Source organism: Neolamprologus multifasciatus, chromosome 10, assembly GCF_963576455.1.
Source record: "Neolamprologus multifasciatus chromosome 10, fNeoMul1.2, whole genome shotgun sequence".
NCBI classification, from domain to species: domain Eukaryota; kingdom Metazoa; phylum Chordata; class Actinopteri; order Cichliformes; family Cichlidae; genus Neolamprologus; species Neolamprologus multifasciatus.
Window position 1 is genome coordinate 15,165,335 of NC_140448.1, and position 15,740 is coordinate 15,181,074.

At 39.6% G+C, this 15,740-nt stretch overlaps 2 protein-coding genes and 1 long non-coding RNA gene across 6 annotated transcripts in view; 1 reads left to right on the top strand and 2 right to left on the bottom strand.

The window, feature by feature from the left end:
* On the bottom strand, positions 1 to 11,066 carry slc43a2b (solute carrier family 43 member 2b). 3 transcript variants are annotated; one of them, XM_085174730.1, is made up of 15 exons: positions 10,971 to 11,066; positions 9,793 to 10,108; positions 7,219 to 7,513; positions 7,018 to 7,073; positions 6,784 to 6,860; positions 4,671 to 4,763; positions 4,197 to 4,330; positions 3,797 to 3,993; positions 3,557 to 3,700; positions 3,404 to 3,421; positions 2,674 to 2,806; positions 2,378 to 2,510; positions 1,808 to 1,881; positions 1,570 to 1,693; positions 1 to 1,493 (listed from the first exon to the last, which is right to left on the bottom strand). In XM_085174730.1, the coding sequence occupies exons 2-15, from the start codon at positions 9,950 to 9,952 to the stop codon at positions 1,332 to 1,334; spliced, it is 1,800 nt and encodes a 599-aa protein (XP_085030856.1). In that variant the 5' UTR covers positions 9,953 to 10,108; positions 10,971 to 11,066; the 3' UTR covers positions 1 to 1,331. The 3 variants fall into 3 exon arrangements, with proteins under 3 accessions (XP_085030856.1, XP_085030858.1, XP_085030857.1); XM_085174732.1 differs by lacking the exon at positions 3,404 to 3,421; XM_085174731.1 differs by lacking the exon at positions 10,971 to 11,066 and having other exon boundaries at positions 9,793 to 10,932.
* On the top strand, positions 7,512 to 13,153 carry LOC146509889 (uncharacterized). The gene is made up of 2 exons (XR_014876446.1): positions 7,512 to 8,892; positions 9,742 to 13,153. It is a non-coding gene; the product is annotated as an uncharacterized LOC146509889 (long non-coding RNA).
* hephl1b (hephaestin-like 1b) overlaps positions 12,701 to 15,740 on the bottom strand; it is an 18,094-nt gene continuing 15,054 nt past the window's right edge. For both annotated transcript variants that reach the window (XM_085174727.1, XM_085174728.1), the window contains exons 17-20: positions 14,959 to 15,098; positions 14,672 to 14,825; positions 14,549 to 14,569; positions 12,701 to 13,123 (exon numbers count right to left, since the gene is read on the bottom strand). In XM_085174727.1, the coding sequence (XP_085030853.1) occupies positions 13,065 to 13,123; positions 14,549 to 14,569; positions 14,672 to 14,825; positions 14,959 to 15,098 (374 nt within the window). In that variant the 3' untranslated portion in view covers positions 12,701 to 13,064. The remainder of the gene's footprint in view (positions 13,124 to 14,548; positions 14,570 to 14,671; positions 14,826 to 14,958; positions 15,099 to 15,740) is intronic.

Below are 15,740 nucleotides of genomic sequence, written 5' to 3' on the forward strand. Positions count from 1 at the left end.
AAAAGTGAAAAAAGCAAGAGTCTTTATTAACCTCGGCAGAGTTTTTCATATTAAACAAACTTGCACAACAAAACATCCCTACATCATGACAGGAGGAGCTCTATGCCAACAGCACAGTATACAATCAGACACAGAAGTAGTTGTCAGCAGAGAGCAACTTAAATATGCCAAGAAATTTGAGTGTAAAATAAAATAAATAGAAATAAGAAGGCAGAAAATTTTAAGGCAAAGCAGAACTATTGCTGAAGAGATGAAGGGGGACTGTCAAACTGAGCTTTTTTTGTGTGAAAGAAGGGTAAAAGTGCTGTATTTCTCTCAAGAGTAGGCAGACAGACTGGACCAAATACTGACTTTAAGGTAAGGCATCTGAACTGTAAGTAATTTACTAGTTTTTTTATTTGTATTGACATCGATGTGTAAATGGTAATGTGAAAAGCTGTTTTCACTGATATGTGTGATGAACCTTCAGTTAGATTCGACATCGAAATGCACCCTAAATTTAAATTATAAATAGAAAAACTAAAGTCAAAGAGTAAAATAAATAGTCTAAAAACACACCACAGAGTGGCTCATGTCCTAATGGATTACAACCTTCAAAATACTGACATTCATCAATACTACACGATGCACTAAGCTACAGTTGTACTGTAATCAGATGTTAGCTTTAAGAAAAAAGAATCCACCTCTGTAATTACTGTCCTGACTTTCTTTACTACTCGCTTGAGAAACATCAGCAAAAAGGCTCTTCTCCCCTTTCTGTTTCTCCTTAACAGCACTGAATCAAAATCTACTGTACAGCAAAAATCCAGCAGGTGAACAGAAAGGTGGTACTTTGCTGATTTTAAGTCAAAGTATGACAAAAACAAAAGAAAAGAAAAACAGATTCTGGTTTTCTGAAGGATATGTGGGCTTCACAGAGGAAGAATCATCCTTTTTATGGTCGTGGGAGAAATACCGAAAGCAGTCTTAGGAGTGAGCTGCACTAGCGTGCGGCTCATTAGGGAGGGGATACAAAAAGATGTCAGAGGAGGATTTGGGGGAATACAGAGGCTGTTGCCTCTTTCCTTTCACAGTCTTTTCTCTCTCTTGTTCTTCTTTTCGCCCTCTGTGTTTATACCCTTAGGTTTATTTATCTTTGTAGCATTTGGAAAATGGGCATATAGGTCCGTTGGTTTGTGTAATGTATAGAGAAGTACAAAAACATTATGTTTCATTGTGATATTTAACATTTCAGTTTTCCTTTTACAACCAGCTTCTTGTGTTCACGTGATTGCCCATGTTTCTCAAAATCTTCTTCATCCCTTCTTTTGTTTTCCTATGTTTGCTTTTCTCTAGACAAAGGCCTCTGGGATTTCAGAGCCGTTGATTTTGATGTAGATCTTAGCATTGTCATCCTTCAGCTGCTGCTCTTTGTAGAGAGTCCGTCGGTACCAGATCAGGTAGAGAGGCAGCAAGAAGCCCAGCATGCTTAGTACAAGGAGTCCAACATTGACCTGGAGGACAGTACAAGAATTAGCCACGCCCGAGGGCCTAATCTCTGATTGTGTTCATGTGTATGCATATCCATACCCAGAGTGGATCTCCACCCAGTGGTCCCATCATAGCCAAAAACAGTGGCTGCTGCAGCAGAGCAAACACAGCACTGACCAGAGACTGCATCCCTGTTAGACTTCCAAACAGTGATGAGGGATACCTGAGGACACACGAGACACGGGAGGTATCTTTAGCATCTTAGTGTGAAGCTGCATCCACATATAGAACACTAAGATAATATGTTTGTGTGTGTGTATGCATGTGTGAGACTTACACAGCAGCATAAAGGCCACCAACAGCAGAGTGGATGAATCCTCTCACAACCGTGTGTAAGATAAATGACACAATCTAGGGAAAGATAAAAGTATAAGAAATTATTATTCATTATCATTTCAGAAGATCAATCATCAAGTCTATTAGATTAAAAGATTAGCTACTCTTATCTATTTACTCTTACTTAGCTAACAGCGAAGACTGGTTAATCTTAGCTGTTAGCTAGTCTTAGTTATTAACACTTAGCTAACAACTAAGTATGGCTGATCTTGGCTAGCTGGTCTCAGCTATTAAAAATCAAATTAGCAGCTATGAAATAGCTGCTAATTTGATTTTATCATTCTTAAATAAAGCCAGGATAACTTTTCCATCTATTTCTAGAATTTCTGCTAAGCTAAGCAAAACAGTAAAAGTGTTTTGTTTTCACTTTGTTTTGCAAGAAAGTAAACATAAACACCTAAACGTCTAACTGTACTGTGCAGTGTAGTATAAACTGCAGTCAACGGAGATTGCAATTTACATCTAGTGTTAAGTGTGAAAAATGTTGGTAAACTCAAGCTGGACTACTCACCTGCAGGGGGAGATTAGGCACTAAGCACGTAATCCCAAATCCAACCAAAAGCAAGTTTGTGAGCAAGAATGCTCGTAGTGCATTGGTCACCTTCTGAATCTTTCTGTCTCTGCGCTTGGTCTTTGTTTCTCCTCTTCAGGTTTGAAATAGAAAGAAGGAGAGGTCATTTTTCAGTCACTGATGTCACAATAACCTTTTTTTTGGCTATATTAATCACATTCTGTGTCTAGAAATGTTGAGAATTTAACAAAGTCGGTTTGTCCTGCATTGCAAAGGATTACTAATATTTGACATACTTGTTTAAGGGTTCCTTGTCTTCCTGTCCGTCATCACAGTCCTTCAGCTTCCAGTCCATAATCTGACCAATCACAGGGGTGGTCATCAGGCAAAGTAGCTGCAGCACCCCGAAGATGGAAGAGTACAAACTCACTGAAAAAGAGATCAGGGTGAGCATACAATATAAAAGGATAAGGAGAAAGTTTAAAATACAGTGACAGTGTTTGAAAGAATATACCTATACTGACTTGGTTAATAGGACAGTATAGTTAATATTTAGCACCTAGTATTAGTGCTATATTGAGTGGAACAATGGTTGATGCAGGGGAAATGTCAATTAAAAAAAAAAAGTCAATAAAATGTTATTATTAGGAGGGAGTAAGGTTGTGTGGGTTATTTCTATGGGCTAAGGGAGTAATGATACACGGAAACTGCATCACGTGAAACTGCTCATGTGGTGTGCACCCTTTGCTGCTAACGGGCAAAGTTAGTTAATAAGTACAGTAAATGGTCATTCTGTCCATATTAAAGCAGAATGAAAGATCAAAACAACAGCCAAGGTCAACTGATGAAATAAAATAACTAGCTATTAAAAAAGGTGCTATTCAATGCTGTGAATATTACTATTCACAGCATTGAATAGTACTAATCACTGCTGTGATGTGTTTCTAAATTGTAAGTGTTTTCACCTTGAAATGTAACAGTCGAATGATTTAGTAATCTACTGATACAGAAAACTTCTTATCTTACCAACTTCCATTCTTTCCACTGAAAATCCAATTAAAACAAGTAAGCCAAACTGCTTTCAAGTCATGATTCATATTTGTTGAGAAAGAAACAGCAAAAGCATTCATGTTTATGTGTTTATGCAAACTTCAAGCAAAGAAAAGTCGAGAAACTGACCTGTGTTGAGGTCTCCATCGGTGAGTGACTCCAGGACGCTGTTCATGGCTCCCATGTAGAACAAAAGACGAAGCTGAGTCATAGACATGGTCACTAGACTGAGCAGGAAAACTGGAGTGATGATAGTTTTAAGGAATGACTGGGCTGCAGAGGAGAAACGAAAAACGAAGAAGGGTAAATTCAGTGGATTTAAGTAAAAAGTGCATACATGGGTTCAGGTTTATAATACTGCAGTCTTACATTCTTCTTGTGGCTTGCACTCCATTTCCAGGTCCATGGTAGAGAGACAAAGATTGTTTCCATCTTTGGTAGTCAGCTCCTTTTGCTTTGTGTTGGTGCCCACGCTCAGACGACGGCCCACTGTGGTCACTTGCTTGTAGAACTGCTGACCTGTGATTTTATGGTCGAAGCCAAGCCAGCTGAACTTGATCTTCACACTGAGGAAGCAAAGGATGAGAGAGGGATTAGAAGACTGGCTAACAAGAATGGGAGTAGAGCGGATTATGTTAAGGGTAACAGAGAAAAGTGGAAAGAGATGGGACCATGGGGGAATTGAACAATTAAAAAAACTAACTGTTCGTGTGAATTGGCGCTATATAAATAAAATTGAATTTAATCAATTTGCATGTGTGTTACTAACGTGTAGTCCATATCTTCTGGGCCTGGGAATGGTTCCAGTGGCCAGTTGAAGAAGCAGTTCGTGAAGACCAGTCCTGCACAGGCGGCCCACACCACCAGAATAGTGATGAATGGTACGCCAAAGTCATAGATCACCTGTGTCCAAAACAAGGGCCAATAAATACAAAGTACAGTGCAAAAAAAGACATAGAGAAGACAGTTATATTCACAGTTCTTGGACTAAACCTGTCTGGGAATTCTAAGTTCTCACATGATTCTTATGGTGCACTTTGTTAATTAGGTTAGACAAAATCAAAGTCCTGTACTAATTGGCAGGAAAACCCACTCCTTGCATTTAACCCATCCTGAGAATTAGAACCAGTTCTCCTAATACTTCTGATAATCCATCTGTGGACCAGTTCTAGATTTTGGCAAGTGCCTTGATTGCCAAGATTAAGGTGCCAGGAGAAAATACGTAGCCTTCAGTGTTTGTTACCTTGACGCCGGGAAAAGTGACAGCAGAGGATGCGTAGGAGCCGATCATCAGGGCGATGAAGGTTGAACGGAGGTCCCCAAACATGTTTGGTAGCTAAAAGAAAAACGAATGAAGAAACAGGGAAAGAGGCCATGAGCTTTACAGTGTTTTTGTTCTCTAGATTTTTGCATTAGATTGCACAGCAACTGAGATTAGATATATTCAGTTATCTAAAGGAAAAAATGGGGAGGTCAACTGTTGTGCAGCTGCACTTAGTTTAGTTTGGGAGGGGGTGGAGGTAGGGGGTGTGGGCGCAGATTGGGGCACTATGAGGCTGGTACCTACTGACAATGGGGTCACAGTTTACAGTAAGACCCAATTAGTAAGCAAACTTGGCACCACGGCGCGAACATCAGAGAAAACAAAAATGCAACAGAGTGACATGAAACCAGCCCACCTCGGTGTATGTAAATATAAAACAGCATCACATAACACACACAGCTGTCCAACATATGACACTACTGATGAGTCCTTTACAGCTGAAACAATCGGACGGGTCGGCTGAGGCGAGGTGACATTTGAGGACATAAAGATGTCTTTAAAATACTTTTCTTTAAGAAGAAAAATGGATTTGGAAGCCAAAACGGGAGACAGCGGGTGACAACAAAACATCCGAATACAAAGGCATTCACAAGCTGTTCTGTTTTCAGGAGACTGAACAACAACAAGCTCATTCAATTACATAAGAGCGGGGAAAGCTAAGGAAGAGGTATGCGGTAGTGTTTGAGTGCTAAATTGAGAAGGCATGTGCACCCAGGTTACCAGGATTTCCCAACACTTTAATCAGGAATAACTTGAAAACTCATCTCATTGAGTTTAAATGACTAAAGGTGCTGTGCACAAGCAACTGCTGGATGAAACCTAGAACGCGGAAGGTGAGCTGACATTGGCACTGAGCCAGTAGTGGCCACTGAGGGCAGCTGAGTGTTACCCAACATCCCTCAGCTGAGAATGAGTGCTTTAAGGTCTGCGGAGAAGTCACGGACAAGCAGTCAAGGAACAGGGTTGTGTCTAATGATTAACCCGACACTGAGGCTTTCTTGTAAATTGAGCTGCTGAGGAGATGAAGTGGAACTTGGTGTGAGGGAAACACATCTTTTTATGCACCACCTCTGGAGACTGACAGTAAAGGGAACAAACAATTCTTTAAATCAAGGTTTTACTATAACACTGATATGAATGGCCATGGCAGCAAGTAATGAGAGATACGACAAATACAACAGGACAAATAAAGGATGTAACAGCAAGAGCTAGTGTTGGTATAGAATCGGGATGTTTCACTGGGAGATTTAGTGGAGCAGAGGCCCTCTTCAGTGAACAGCATCACCATGGTAGAGAACTGGACTCCCATGTGAGTCACTGCAGGCTGAACTGATGTCAAGGCCAGAGAAGAAGCGGGGTGGATAATTGCAGGACAAGAATGCAAATAAATGATGATCTTTGGACTGTTTATCTCGGCTTTTGTATCCTTGCCTGTAGGGCTGATTACATTTAAACTGTTTCAGGTATAAAGGCTTTTTCTTTGCTCCAAAGAATCTGTGAAATTTGATGAACTGCATCGAAGGATGACTTCAGGAATTAGGCTCTTAACTGAAGTTTTAGACTTCCAAGAGTGATGCTGCTTGTTTCTTTTAAAGTGGGAATTTCTGTGTTTAGGGTCAGTGCAGCAAGTCCATTAAGTCTTTGCAAGAACAGAGAAAGACAAGGGATAAGTAGGAGAAAATCTTGATTCCTCCTTCATGTCCTTTGTGAAGCACAATAATATCCCTCTAATCAACTCCCTTACCTGCTATCTGACACTTGGCCAGGTAATCCCTAGGAACGTGCAGTTCAACATTAGAAAAAAGGCAAAGTTAAAAAAAAAGAAAGAAAATTAAACAGGAGACAGGGCGGAACGTCAGACAAGAAGGGAGGGAGAAGGCGAGCAGGCAGGGAGCCAACAGGCTATTACAACAGAGCGAGTGAGACAAAGAGCTGTGTAGATAGAAACATACATCTGGACAAACATATTGCAGCAGGTGCAAGGACTCTATGGAACAAGGATAATAAAGCACACATCAGTTTGCACACTTACTGTGAGAGAGGTGAAGGTCATGCACATGCCCCCGAAGCCATTGAAAGTAAGAGCAATGAAGATAAGGACGGAGAGTTCTGCAAAAAATAATAAATAAAGAAATATATATATATATATATATATATATATATATATATATATATATATATATATATATATATATATAAAAGTCAAAATCCATACAGTGCTCCAAATGTTACAGTGCAAAAAAGACTTTTGTTCATATGAACTCACCATTTGGTTTGTAGGCTCCATAAGCAATGAGTAGACAGGACAATCCAAAGCAGGTGCTGAAAATATATGATTGTGTCACACTTCTGATAACAAGCTAACTAAAGCTGTTTTTTTTAAAACTCTATTTATGACTACATGTGTATTTTTCTCCATATGTTACATCACAGTAAGTCTGGATAATTTCTTCCCTTCTTTGCTTACCTTCCCAGCAGTCTCAGTTTGCGAGGCCCATATTTATCCATGACAATCCCCAATGGCAGCGTGATGGCTGAGAGGAGGAAGGAGCCCACTGTGAAAGCCAAGTTCAACATCTCATCCTGTTCTTTACAGATCAACCAGCCGTTCATCTTCAGGGGCCCATCCATAGGGACCAGGGGCCTCATCTCGACACCGTCTCCCAAACCCACCACACCAGCCTCACTTTCATAGTCATAAGTGTACTCATCAGACGCCTGTGCTGAATGAGACTGGGACAGATTGTAGTTGGAGCTGTTACCTAAGGACCGAAATAAAAGTTGGTAGATTATAAGAAGTTTTATAGGAATTATGCAAGTGGAAGATATTCAATAAGTTTGGACATTTCAGGCTGACTTACTGTGCCCTTTTCCCTTAAAAGTTTTTTTTTTTTTTATAATGCTGCGAAAAAACAAACACCACCCAACTAAGATGCAGTGTTGTGGATAATCAGGAATGTTTTAGGTTCTCTTCTGTGGCTGAAGAATATAGCTCTGAATAGTTTACTTATATCTCTAATACATCAATACATACCAATCAAATGTGCACAGCCAGTTAGATTAATTGTGAACCTCAGCATAAAATAAAAAAGTGCCCCTAAAGATTATAATATGGAATGCAATTTGGATTTTATTGCTACTTTGGAATGATATGAACAAAACGTGATAAGCTAGCACTTGCAATAAACTTCACATCATTATCAGGACCTGCAAGTAGATAATGTGAACAAGTGCAAAAGTCCAGAAGACATCCAGGTGATGAAGTGAGGGGAGCTGCAGCTTTGGACCTTCTTAGCATTAGCTTTCCAGATCACGCTCTTCCAGTGCTATCAGCCACCAGTTATCTCTGGGAGAAAAACGTGTGTGTGTGGCATCCCAACGTGAAACACTGTGACGCACTTCATGACCAAGTGCCAAAGTCTTCCCCAAGAAGACAGATCAGCATCTCATACCCTTTGAATCACTGGGACACAATGCTGACGGGAGCAGCTGAATGGCAAACTATATTGCTGAACGTGCAGTTAATACTCAACACTGTGTCTCTGTAGCATGTATAGCAAAATGTTTGACTGGGCATCCTGGTGCAAAATGACTTACAAAGGCTAGAAAAGGCATTAAGATGTTGGCACCAAGCTAATGCTGAACCCTGCGCTAACACTGCACACAAAACGAGAAAAGGCAGCTTATAAATGCATCGATATCTTTTGCTTTATTTCATTTGAAGTGATCTGGTATTTTATAACTAAAATTCATAAAATGTTTATTACGAAACACAAAGCACAAAGTGCAGTCTATATATTTTAAATGCCAAATATGTGCTTCTTGTGCCGGTCTATGCTGGACCATTATCTTTCCATTTCGCCATTCTATTTTTTACTGTTTCCTGGTTTGATTTCTACTGCTCATCACTTTAGCTATCTCACCCTCTCTGCCCTTTGTCACTGAACTTTAAACTCACTTATTACCAGCTATAAATGCTTCCTGCTGATTACTTTGTTCCTCAATCACGTCACATGTTTGAAAAAAGCTGAGCTGGTGCTTGCTGCTGTTCTCCTTTTTTTTCTTCTCTCATGTCATCAGAACAAGATAAGATGACTGTGGCAGTTCTCCAGGAAGTTATTGCTCAACTTCTACTTGACTGGTGAGTGTGCACAGCTTCACAGCTAAAACATTTGCACTACCCTATAAAATGTTGTTCCTTTGCAGGTAAATGTGTATGGGACAGCTGTCAGCCTTTATAAGTTTTTATTGCTGAATGTTAATATTAGCCACTGGTGCAGAGGTGAGTAAAACATCCTCCTGCATGTTATAAATGCTCCAGGACTTAGTGTGGATACTAACATGTTTACCTCTTTCAGGCCATGGGACGCCACACAGTATCACCTGGGGTCCTCCTTTATGTTCCCCTTGTTTATTCTCTTTTAAAAGACCACACCAGGGTCACTTAGGCTGAGTGCATCGATCCAACTTTTGTTCTTAACGACACAAAGTACCTGGTGTAACTTTTGTCATAGTGTGGGACTCTTGACATAAAGAGAACAAGCTTTAAACAATACAGACTCAGGTAAAAGAATCAGCCGATCAGTCCATCATTGGTCTATCAGTTGACTCTCAACAAGTCTACTGCACCATAAAACCTTTTATACTTTCACTTTAGACCAACAGTCCTACCTGTTACACTGCTCTTTATTTCATTTGCCTGCTCAGATTTAATTTCCCGAGTCCTTAAAACAGGTTATGACACTTGTACAGAAAAACCCCTCATTCTCCCTAAAGAATGGAAGAGGCCAGAACACATAGTGTCTTATTAAATCTGTTGAATAAAACCTGCTCCTAACTTAAGATCACCATTGCTGTCTATCACTTAATCCTTATTTTATTGGGATATTTCAGCGTACAAAAAGAAAAAGTGCTTTCCAAAAACTAAGTCAAAAAACCAATTGTCTTTTCTTTCTTTCTTTCTTTCTTTCTTTCTTTCTTTCTTTACAAGACATCGTCATAACTATTTTGGTAATTATAAAACACAAGAGTTTCGACTTACCCTCCTCGCTGCAAAGGTATGAGTAGAAGCCCTCTGACTTGAGCATGATGAGGAGCGATCCCCATCCCAGCAGCACAGCGGAGAAGAGCAGATTCTCAATGATAGCGGTCACTGCCATCCACCAGCGCCTGGCAAATGCTGTGGCCAGGGTTGGAGCCATGGTTGAGTGGAAAAAAAAGTTAAAGACAGAAGCAAAAAGCAAGAGGAGAGAGATTTAGGGGACAAAGAAAGAGAGAGGGAGAAAGAAGATGTAGCTGGAAGTGCAGAAAGAACCTCCCTGACTGACGCTCAGGATGGAGGATCACAGCTCACTTATCTGTGAAGAGAAACGAGCAAGGGGGGGGGGGGGGGGGAGGTCTTACAGTTAGCCTATCACTGTGACAGACAGATAGAAAGGTTCACTTCTTTTTATAGGATTACAAGATCAATCACTTAACTTTGAACCCAGCAGAGGAAGGCTGGCTGCACTGCATGGAAATCTGTGCTGTTTGTTTGTGGCACTTTTCTGATTAATTTAAAGTGTCTGTGTTAGTTAGATACAGAGAAGACGCTAAGCTCTACACCAACTAACATTAAGTGGTGAATGATTAACTTTTGTCATTGTAGGAAGATTATGACATCATGAGACGAAGACTTTGCATTACATTACAGGCCTTTATAATACATGCACCCATAGTGGACTTTCTGGAAAAAGCAAACTGGTCTAAACTGGACATGCACAGAAAATGGGATTCTCTCACTGCCCATGGCCCCTCATGCCCATCCAACCGCAGCTTTTCTCTGCAATTAGTGTGGCACATCCACAGCCAGACAAACAATAAACAAATCAACGGGAACAGCCAGGCTTTCTCTCTGTCACACACACACACACACACACACACACACACACACACACACACACACACACACACACACACTGTCTGTTCAGCTAGTAGAATAAAAGTAGTTGCAGAGCTGCAGAGTTAGTTGTACGCCTCAATAAAAAAATGACCAAATCAAACGAGAATACACTCCTGGAAATCATTTAATTGTAGAAGCTGATGTTGTTGAATGCTTCATTTAATTTAAAAAAATGAAATCACTTTCCCACTCCTGTTTCAGTCATCCACTCTCTATAGCACACTTCAAAGCAAATTACAGATCTGCTTTGACATGTTCAGTGAGTCTTAATTTCTTACCACTGCGGCTCAGAGCTGCTCCTTCCAGCTTCAAAGTGATGCCTTCTGGTAGGCTTTGAGTAACTTGGTTTCTGTGAAAATCCACTTTTATATACCAGCGGCGCCCGCACATAGCGCCCCCTATGGACATTACCATGCAGTATGCCTGGACTCCAACCAGCCTTTATTTTGTTGACACTTTTATCACCAGATAGTTATATAATTTAATAATTGTGGGTCTAAAGCCATTATTTTACTTTAATTAAATGTGGTGAACTATGAAGAAAAAAGAAAAAAAACCTGTGTCTAATTAAACAGATTTTACAGGAAATATGACGGTTGTCTGTATCAGTTGATAAAGAATAAGAGCAGACTTCCCCTATTTCAGTATTTACGCCACCTGTTTACTTATGTTAATCTGAGAAATTAGAGAAAAGAAAACATCAAAAAATAATCCTGTGTTGAAGTCTTTGTTAAAATTCAGCAACAGTAAAAGTTAGTCTTAAATCTTTAAAATTGATTTAACTAAAGCTTCAGCATAACTGACCAAAACCCTCTTGAGCAACTCTTGTAATGAATGTTTTTGTACACATAAGACTTTAAATGAACTGCAGTTTTTATTTCCTGTACAGGATCTGCCCCTTCTTAATTTTTATTATTGGTTTTATTTCTTAGTTTAATTCTAAGCACACTGTTAAATGAAAAAACTGATCTGGTTAAAGCAACTTAACACACGTTTACACCGAAATGTCAGAGTTATATCAGCAAACTTGTTTTTCAGGTTGGACACTTGAGTTTGTTCCCCTGCAGTGGACTGTGATTCAGCTCTAATCAATTGGCCACTCAATGATTCAGTGACCACTGTGACCATATCTGCATAAACACTGATGTGCTGCTTTGTGTTGTTACAGTCTTCAGTATCTCACACTGAGAGCACTCTTTTAACCTTTCAACAGCAAAACAGTTAAACTAATGGGATCTCTCATCTCTAATTTTCAGCTCTAATCAGTCTGTTTGAATATCAGCAGGCCCATCACAAGGTGGAGGTACCCAGCCTTACTTTACAGTTATTGACAAACTCTTTACAGTCACATCAAGTACATTTAATCACTAGTTCACTGTTTTTCCAAGCCTTATCAAAACCATTTATTGACCTGCTTGCTTCTCACACCTTACCTTTGCATCAAATAGTCTAATCATTTAGATATTGTTTACTGTCTCATCAAGGGGCCAAATCTGTATGTTTAACTGCTAATCTTAAGGTAAAAACCAAAAAAATATCGGGTATCTTTTCAATTGTGGCACACACAATGAGAACTTGCTGTTTTTTAATAGAATTAACGCCACCTTGTGGCTTTTAGTGATCCTGGCACAGGCATCCAGGTTCATGGTCCATATGCAAAGCTCAAGCTCAGCTAAAAAACAGTAAAATGAGTCAACTTTGGGGAATTTGTTCAATTTTTTTCACCTTTCATGTTCACAAAAATGCTGCTATTTACTCGTTTGTGGTATGTACCATGAGTACTGTTTATTCTCCAATAAATCTTTACTCTCTCTGAAATTTCTACTCATTAGTACTCATTTCTAAGCATAAATAAGTCTAGCTTGTCTTAAAAATATACTCTCCTCAAGTGTTCACATCTAGAAAAGAAATCTGTGGGTGTCTAGTGGGACAGATTGTTCCACATCCAAACCCAGCACTGTTGTGCAAGCACAAGAAAGTGAATTACTCACACTGACGCATGCCACTGTGCAGTTGAAATGTTTTTTATTGCACATTCATACTTGAAATCCAGTATTTGGTAGCAGAAGTAAAAAAACAAAACAAAAAAAACAATAAAAGCCAACATAGTGCAATATGACAGAAAGCAGCAACAGAAACAAATCCCAACTGTAAAATGCTTTGTTTCCTTCATTCTAATGCATAAAGTCATCTTGAACATTATACATGATTGTAAAGTGGTATATATAATTTAACTGGCCTGGGCCGTGCTTGATATTTATGTACATGATCTCAATCAAACACATAAGTGACAGCAACTCCGTGTTTTATAAGTGCATCAGTGACCACAGTTATAATCTACACATATAATCTGTTGTCAGGGTCCCTCATCATTAACCTATAGCCAGTAGAACAAACAGCGAGAGCAGCATCTTTATGGAGCTTTTAGTTCCTGGTGGTGTAAAAGAAAAGAAATATAAGTGAGAGATAAGGGAAGCCAGAAAAAGCATTACAACATTACCCAAAAATCTATGGCTATGTCCACATGTACACGGGTATTTTTGAAAACGGAGATTTTCCGTTTTCGTTTTAAAAAATAATCCCGTCCACACGTAAAGGCAGAAATGAAGGAAAACGCTGCTAGGAACATGCCAAAGCAGCAGGTGGCGATATATTCCTAACCGTGTAGAAATGTTGGCCAATCAGAAGTCTAGAAGCCTAGGTGGGAAATAGTAAACAAAGCTGGGGCATAGAAGCAGAACCGAGTCCTATGTGTGGAGAGACAGTAGCTGTGTGTGTATATGTAAGCATTTAAACACTGCAGAGAGTACAATTAACAGTAATAGTATTGTAGAAATTAATTTCACCGAAACAATAACTTGGCGCACATCTTTGACGCTGCATTTTCTCCGTTTTTCTCGTCCACACGTAAATGCAAAAACGGAGTTTTAGAAAATATCCACCCTGGCAGGAGTTTTTAGAAATCTCCGTTTTCAGTGACCGAAAACGCCGTTTACGTGTGGACGAAAGGTGCAAACGCATAGAAAAATCTGCGTTTTCAAAAATACCCGGGTACGTGTGGACATAGCCTATGAATCTCCCCTGTTAAGGGCTGCAGGTAACAGTTTTCTAGAAATGCATATGTTTGATCTTTGAAAAAGGGAACACTAAATGTAACACCTGCCTTATCAACATTTATGCTTTGTCAAAAATTCCTTAGCAGCACTGCATCAACAGTACCACAAGGACACCTGACGCAAATGACTGTTTTGCTATACCCAATACAAACAGAGCAAAGACAGATAAACTTTAAAAACATTCCCCATGAATTACATAACAGTACTGAGGAAGTGCTTTGTCCTGCAGTACTTGTGACCAATGGTGTGCCGCAGAGGATGGTATGCTGTGGTAGTAACCACACCAAATAAAAAAGACCACTGCTCTTGAAGAAATATTCCAGTGTTTATGGATGTTTGGTTACTGAAAAGCATGCCTCCAAACATTTTGTATGTAATTCCAGGCACAGGATATGGAATCAGGAATATATTCAGACACATAATACATTAAAAAAAAACAATCTACAATCTTTAAAAGTATAAATAGCAACCCAGTGTGTTAAAGTGTATTTTTGTGACAATGACATTATAGTTATTGTAATGCAATGCAGTCCTTTGAAACAGTATTAGTGAACTAATACAAAAGTTGTTAAAGAAATTCAATACTCTGTGTGAAATTTATTTTTCAATCATGTATCTTACAAAATTAAGTTGCATTACTTTTAGGCTCTATTTGATATAAAGTTAAAGTGACAGAATACTGAAATCTTCCTCCCAGTGACGCCCAGTAACAATTTTTACGTGAAAAAAACAGATCTTACCATGCGAGGAGTTTTCTGGAACTGAAAAAAACAAACAAGCGAAATGTTAAACTCATTTCTAATTAGTAGGTGACAGTGTATTAACATGAGAGACTGCCCCACAGATCCTTTACACTGACCAACCTTTGATGGTGAAAGTGGTCTCCATGCCAGCATGGATATGGTCAGTCACATGACAGTGGAGCAACCATGTGCCTGGGTTTCCAGCCACCATCTCCACAGTCTGGAAGGTCCCAGGGAACAGATCAAAGACGTCTGCACGGTGCACAAGGTCCGTCTGGCACACATAAGAGTGGTGCAAAAAAACGGGAACAGTGAAGAGGAAATATAAATGGAGATTTGATTCTTTCGGTGCGAAAGAAAGAATGGTCTTCCCGCTGTGAGTGACCACTAACAAAGCACAAACAAACCTTGTAAGTAAAGGTCTCTGCATGAAAGTGAACAGTGTGCATGTCTATTTCGTTGCCCATTCCGATGAGATACCAGTCAACTTTCTGGCCCTGAGTCATCTCCAATCCATGGAGGTTCCCATATAGCTTCCCATTGATCCCTGCAGCAGACACATTCACACACAGAATCAGAGACATGGTGCACAAGAGAAACAGGAAATGTGAAAGCAAACACACTTCAGCACACTCATCCAAAGCAAGCTGAGGAATAAAGGTCTGATTTTGTATCCAATACAGGAATTTATTTAATTCAACCTCACTTTCTACTGTCTGATAAAGAGAAGTGGAATGTTCCTGCTTCCTGCTGGATCAACTTTAGATGATGTACATTGATGTTTGTAGGCTTAACTTGGGGATTTGCTTGTTATTATGTGTCATATGTAATTTATTTTATCTTATATAATTTGCATTTGAAACTTTTTGTGTTGTTTAACTCTCCTCAGAATTTTATTGGCACTTCTACACCGTGCCCTAACTTTACCCAGATTTGCCTATTTTATGATACAGCCAGGGGTTAAAGTGGGCCAGAAGAGGAATCCAGCAAAGATCCAAAACATCATTCAAGCACCGTCATTTAATGAGTAAGTAGAAAGGTTAATGCATGTTACTACTGGTTGAGTTTATTTTTCACGAGCTGCAGGCTGGCATGCCCTTCAGTGGCAGCATGGAGATACTTCCTCAGTAACAAGAAAACAATCCCTACGATGCCTTCACGGTACAGATATAAATTTGCAGTTGCCGAA

What these genes read in the sequence shown, in the direction of transcription:
- slc43a2b (XM_085174730.1), bottom strand. Translation starts at nt 9,952, where the DNA reads ATGGCTCCAACCCTGGCCACAGCATTTGCCAGGCGCTGGTGGATGGCA. An exon ending in TGGAGCCTACAAACCAAATG is followed by an intron (nt 6,861 to 7,017) that starts GTGAGTTCATAT and finishes TATTTTTTGCAG; the next exon opens with AACTCTCCGTCCTTATCTTC. An exon ending in TGCCTAATCTCCCCCTGCAG is followed by an intron (nt 1,882 to 2,377) that starts GTGAGTAGTCCA and finishes ATCTTTCCCTAG; the next exon opens with ATTGTGTCATTTATCTTACA.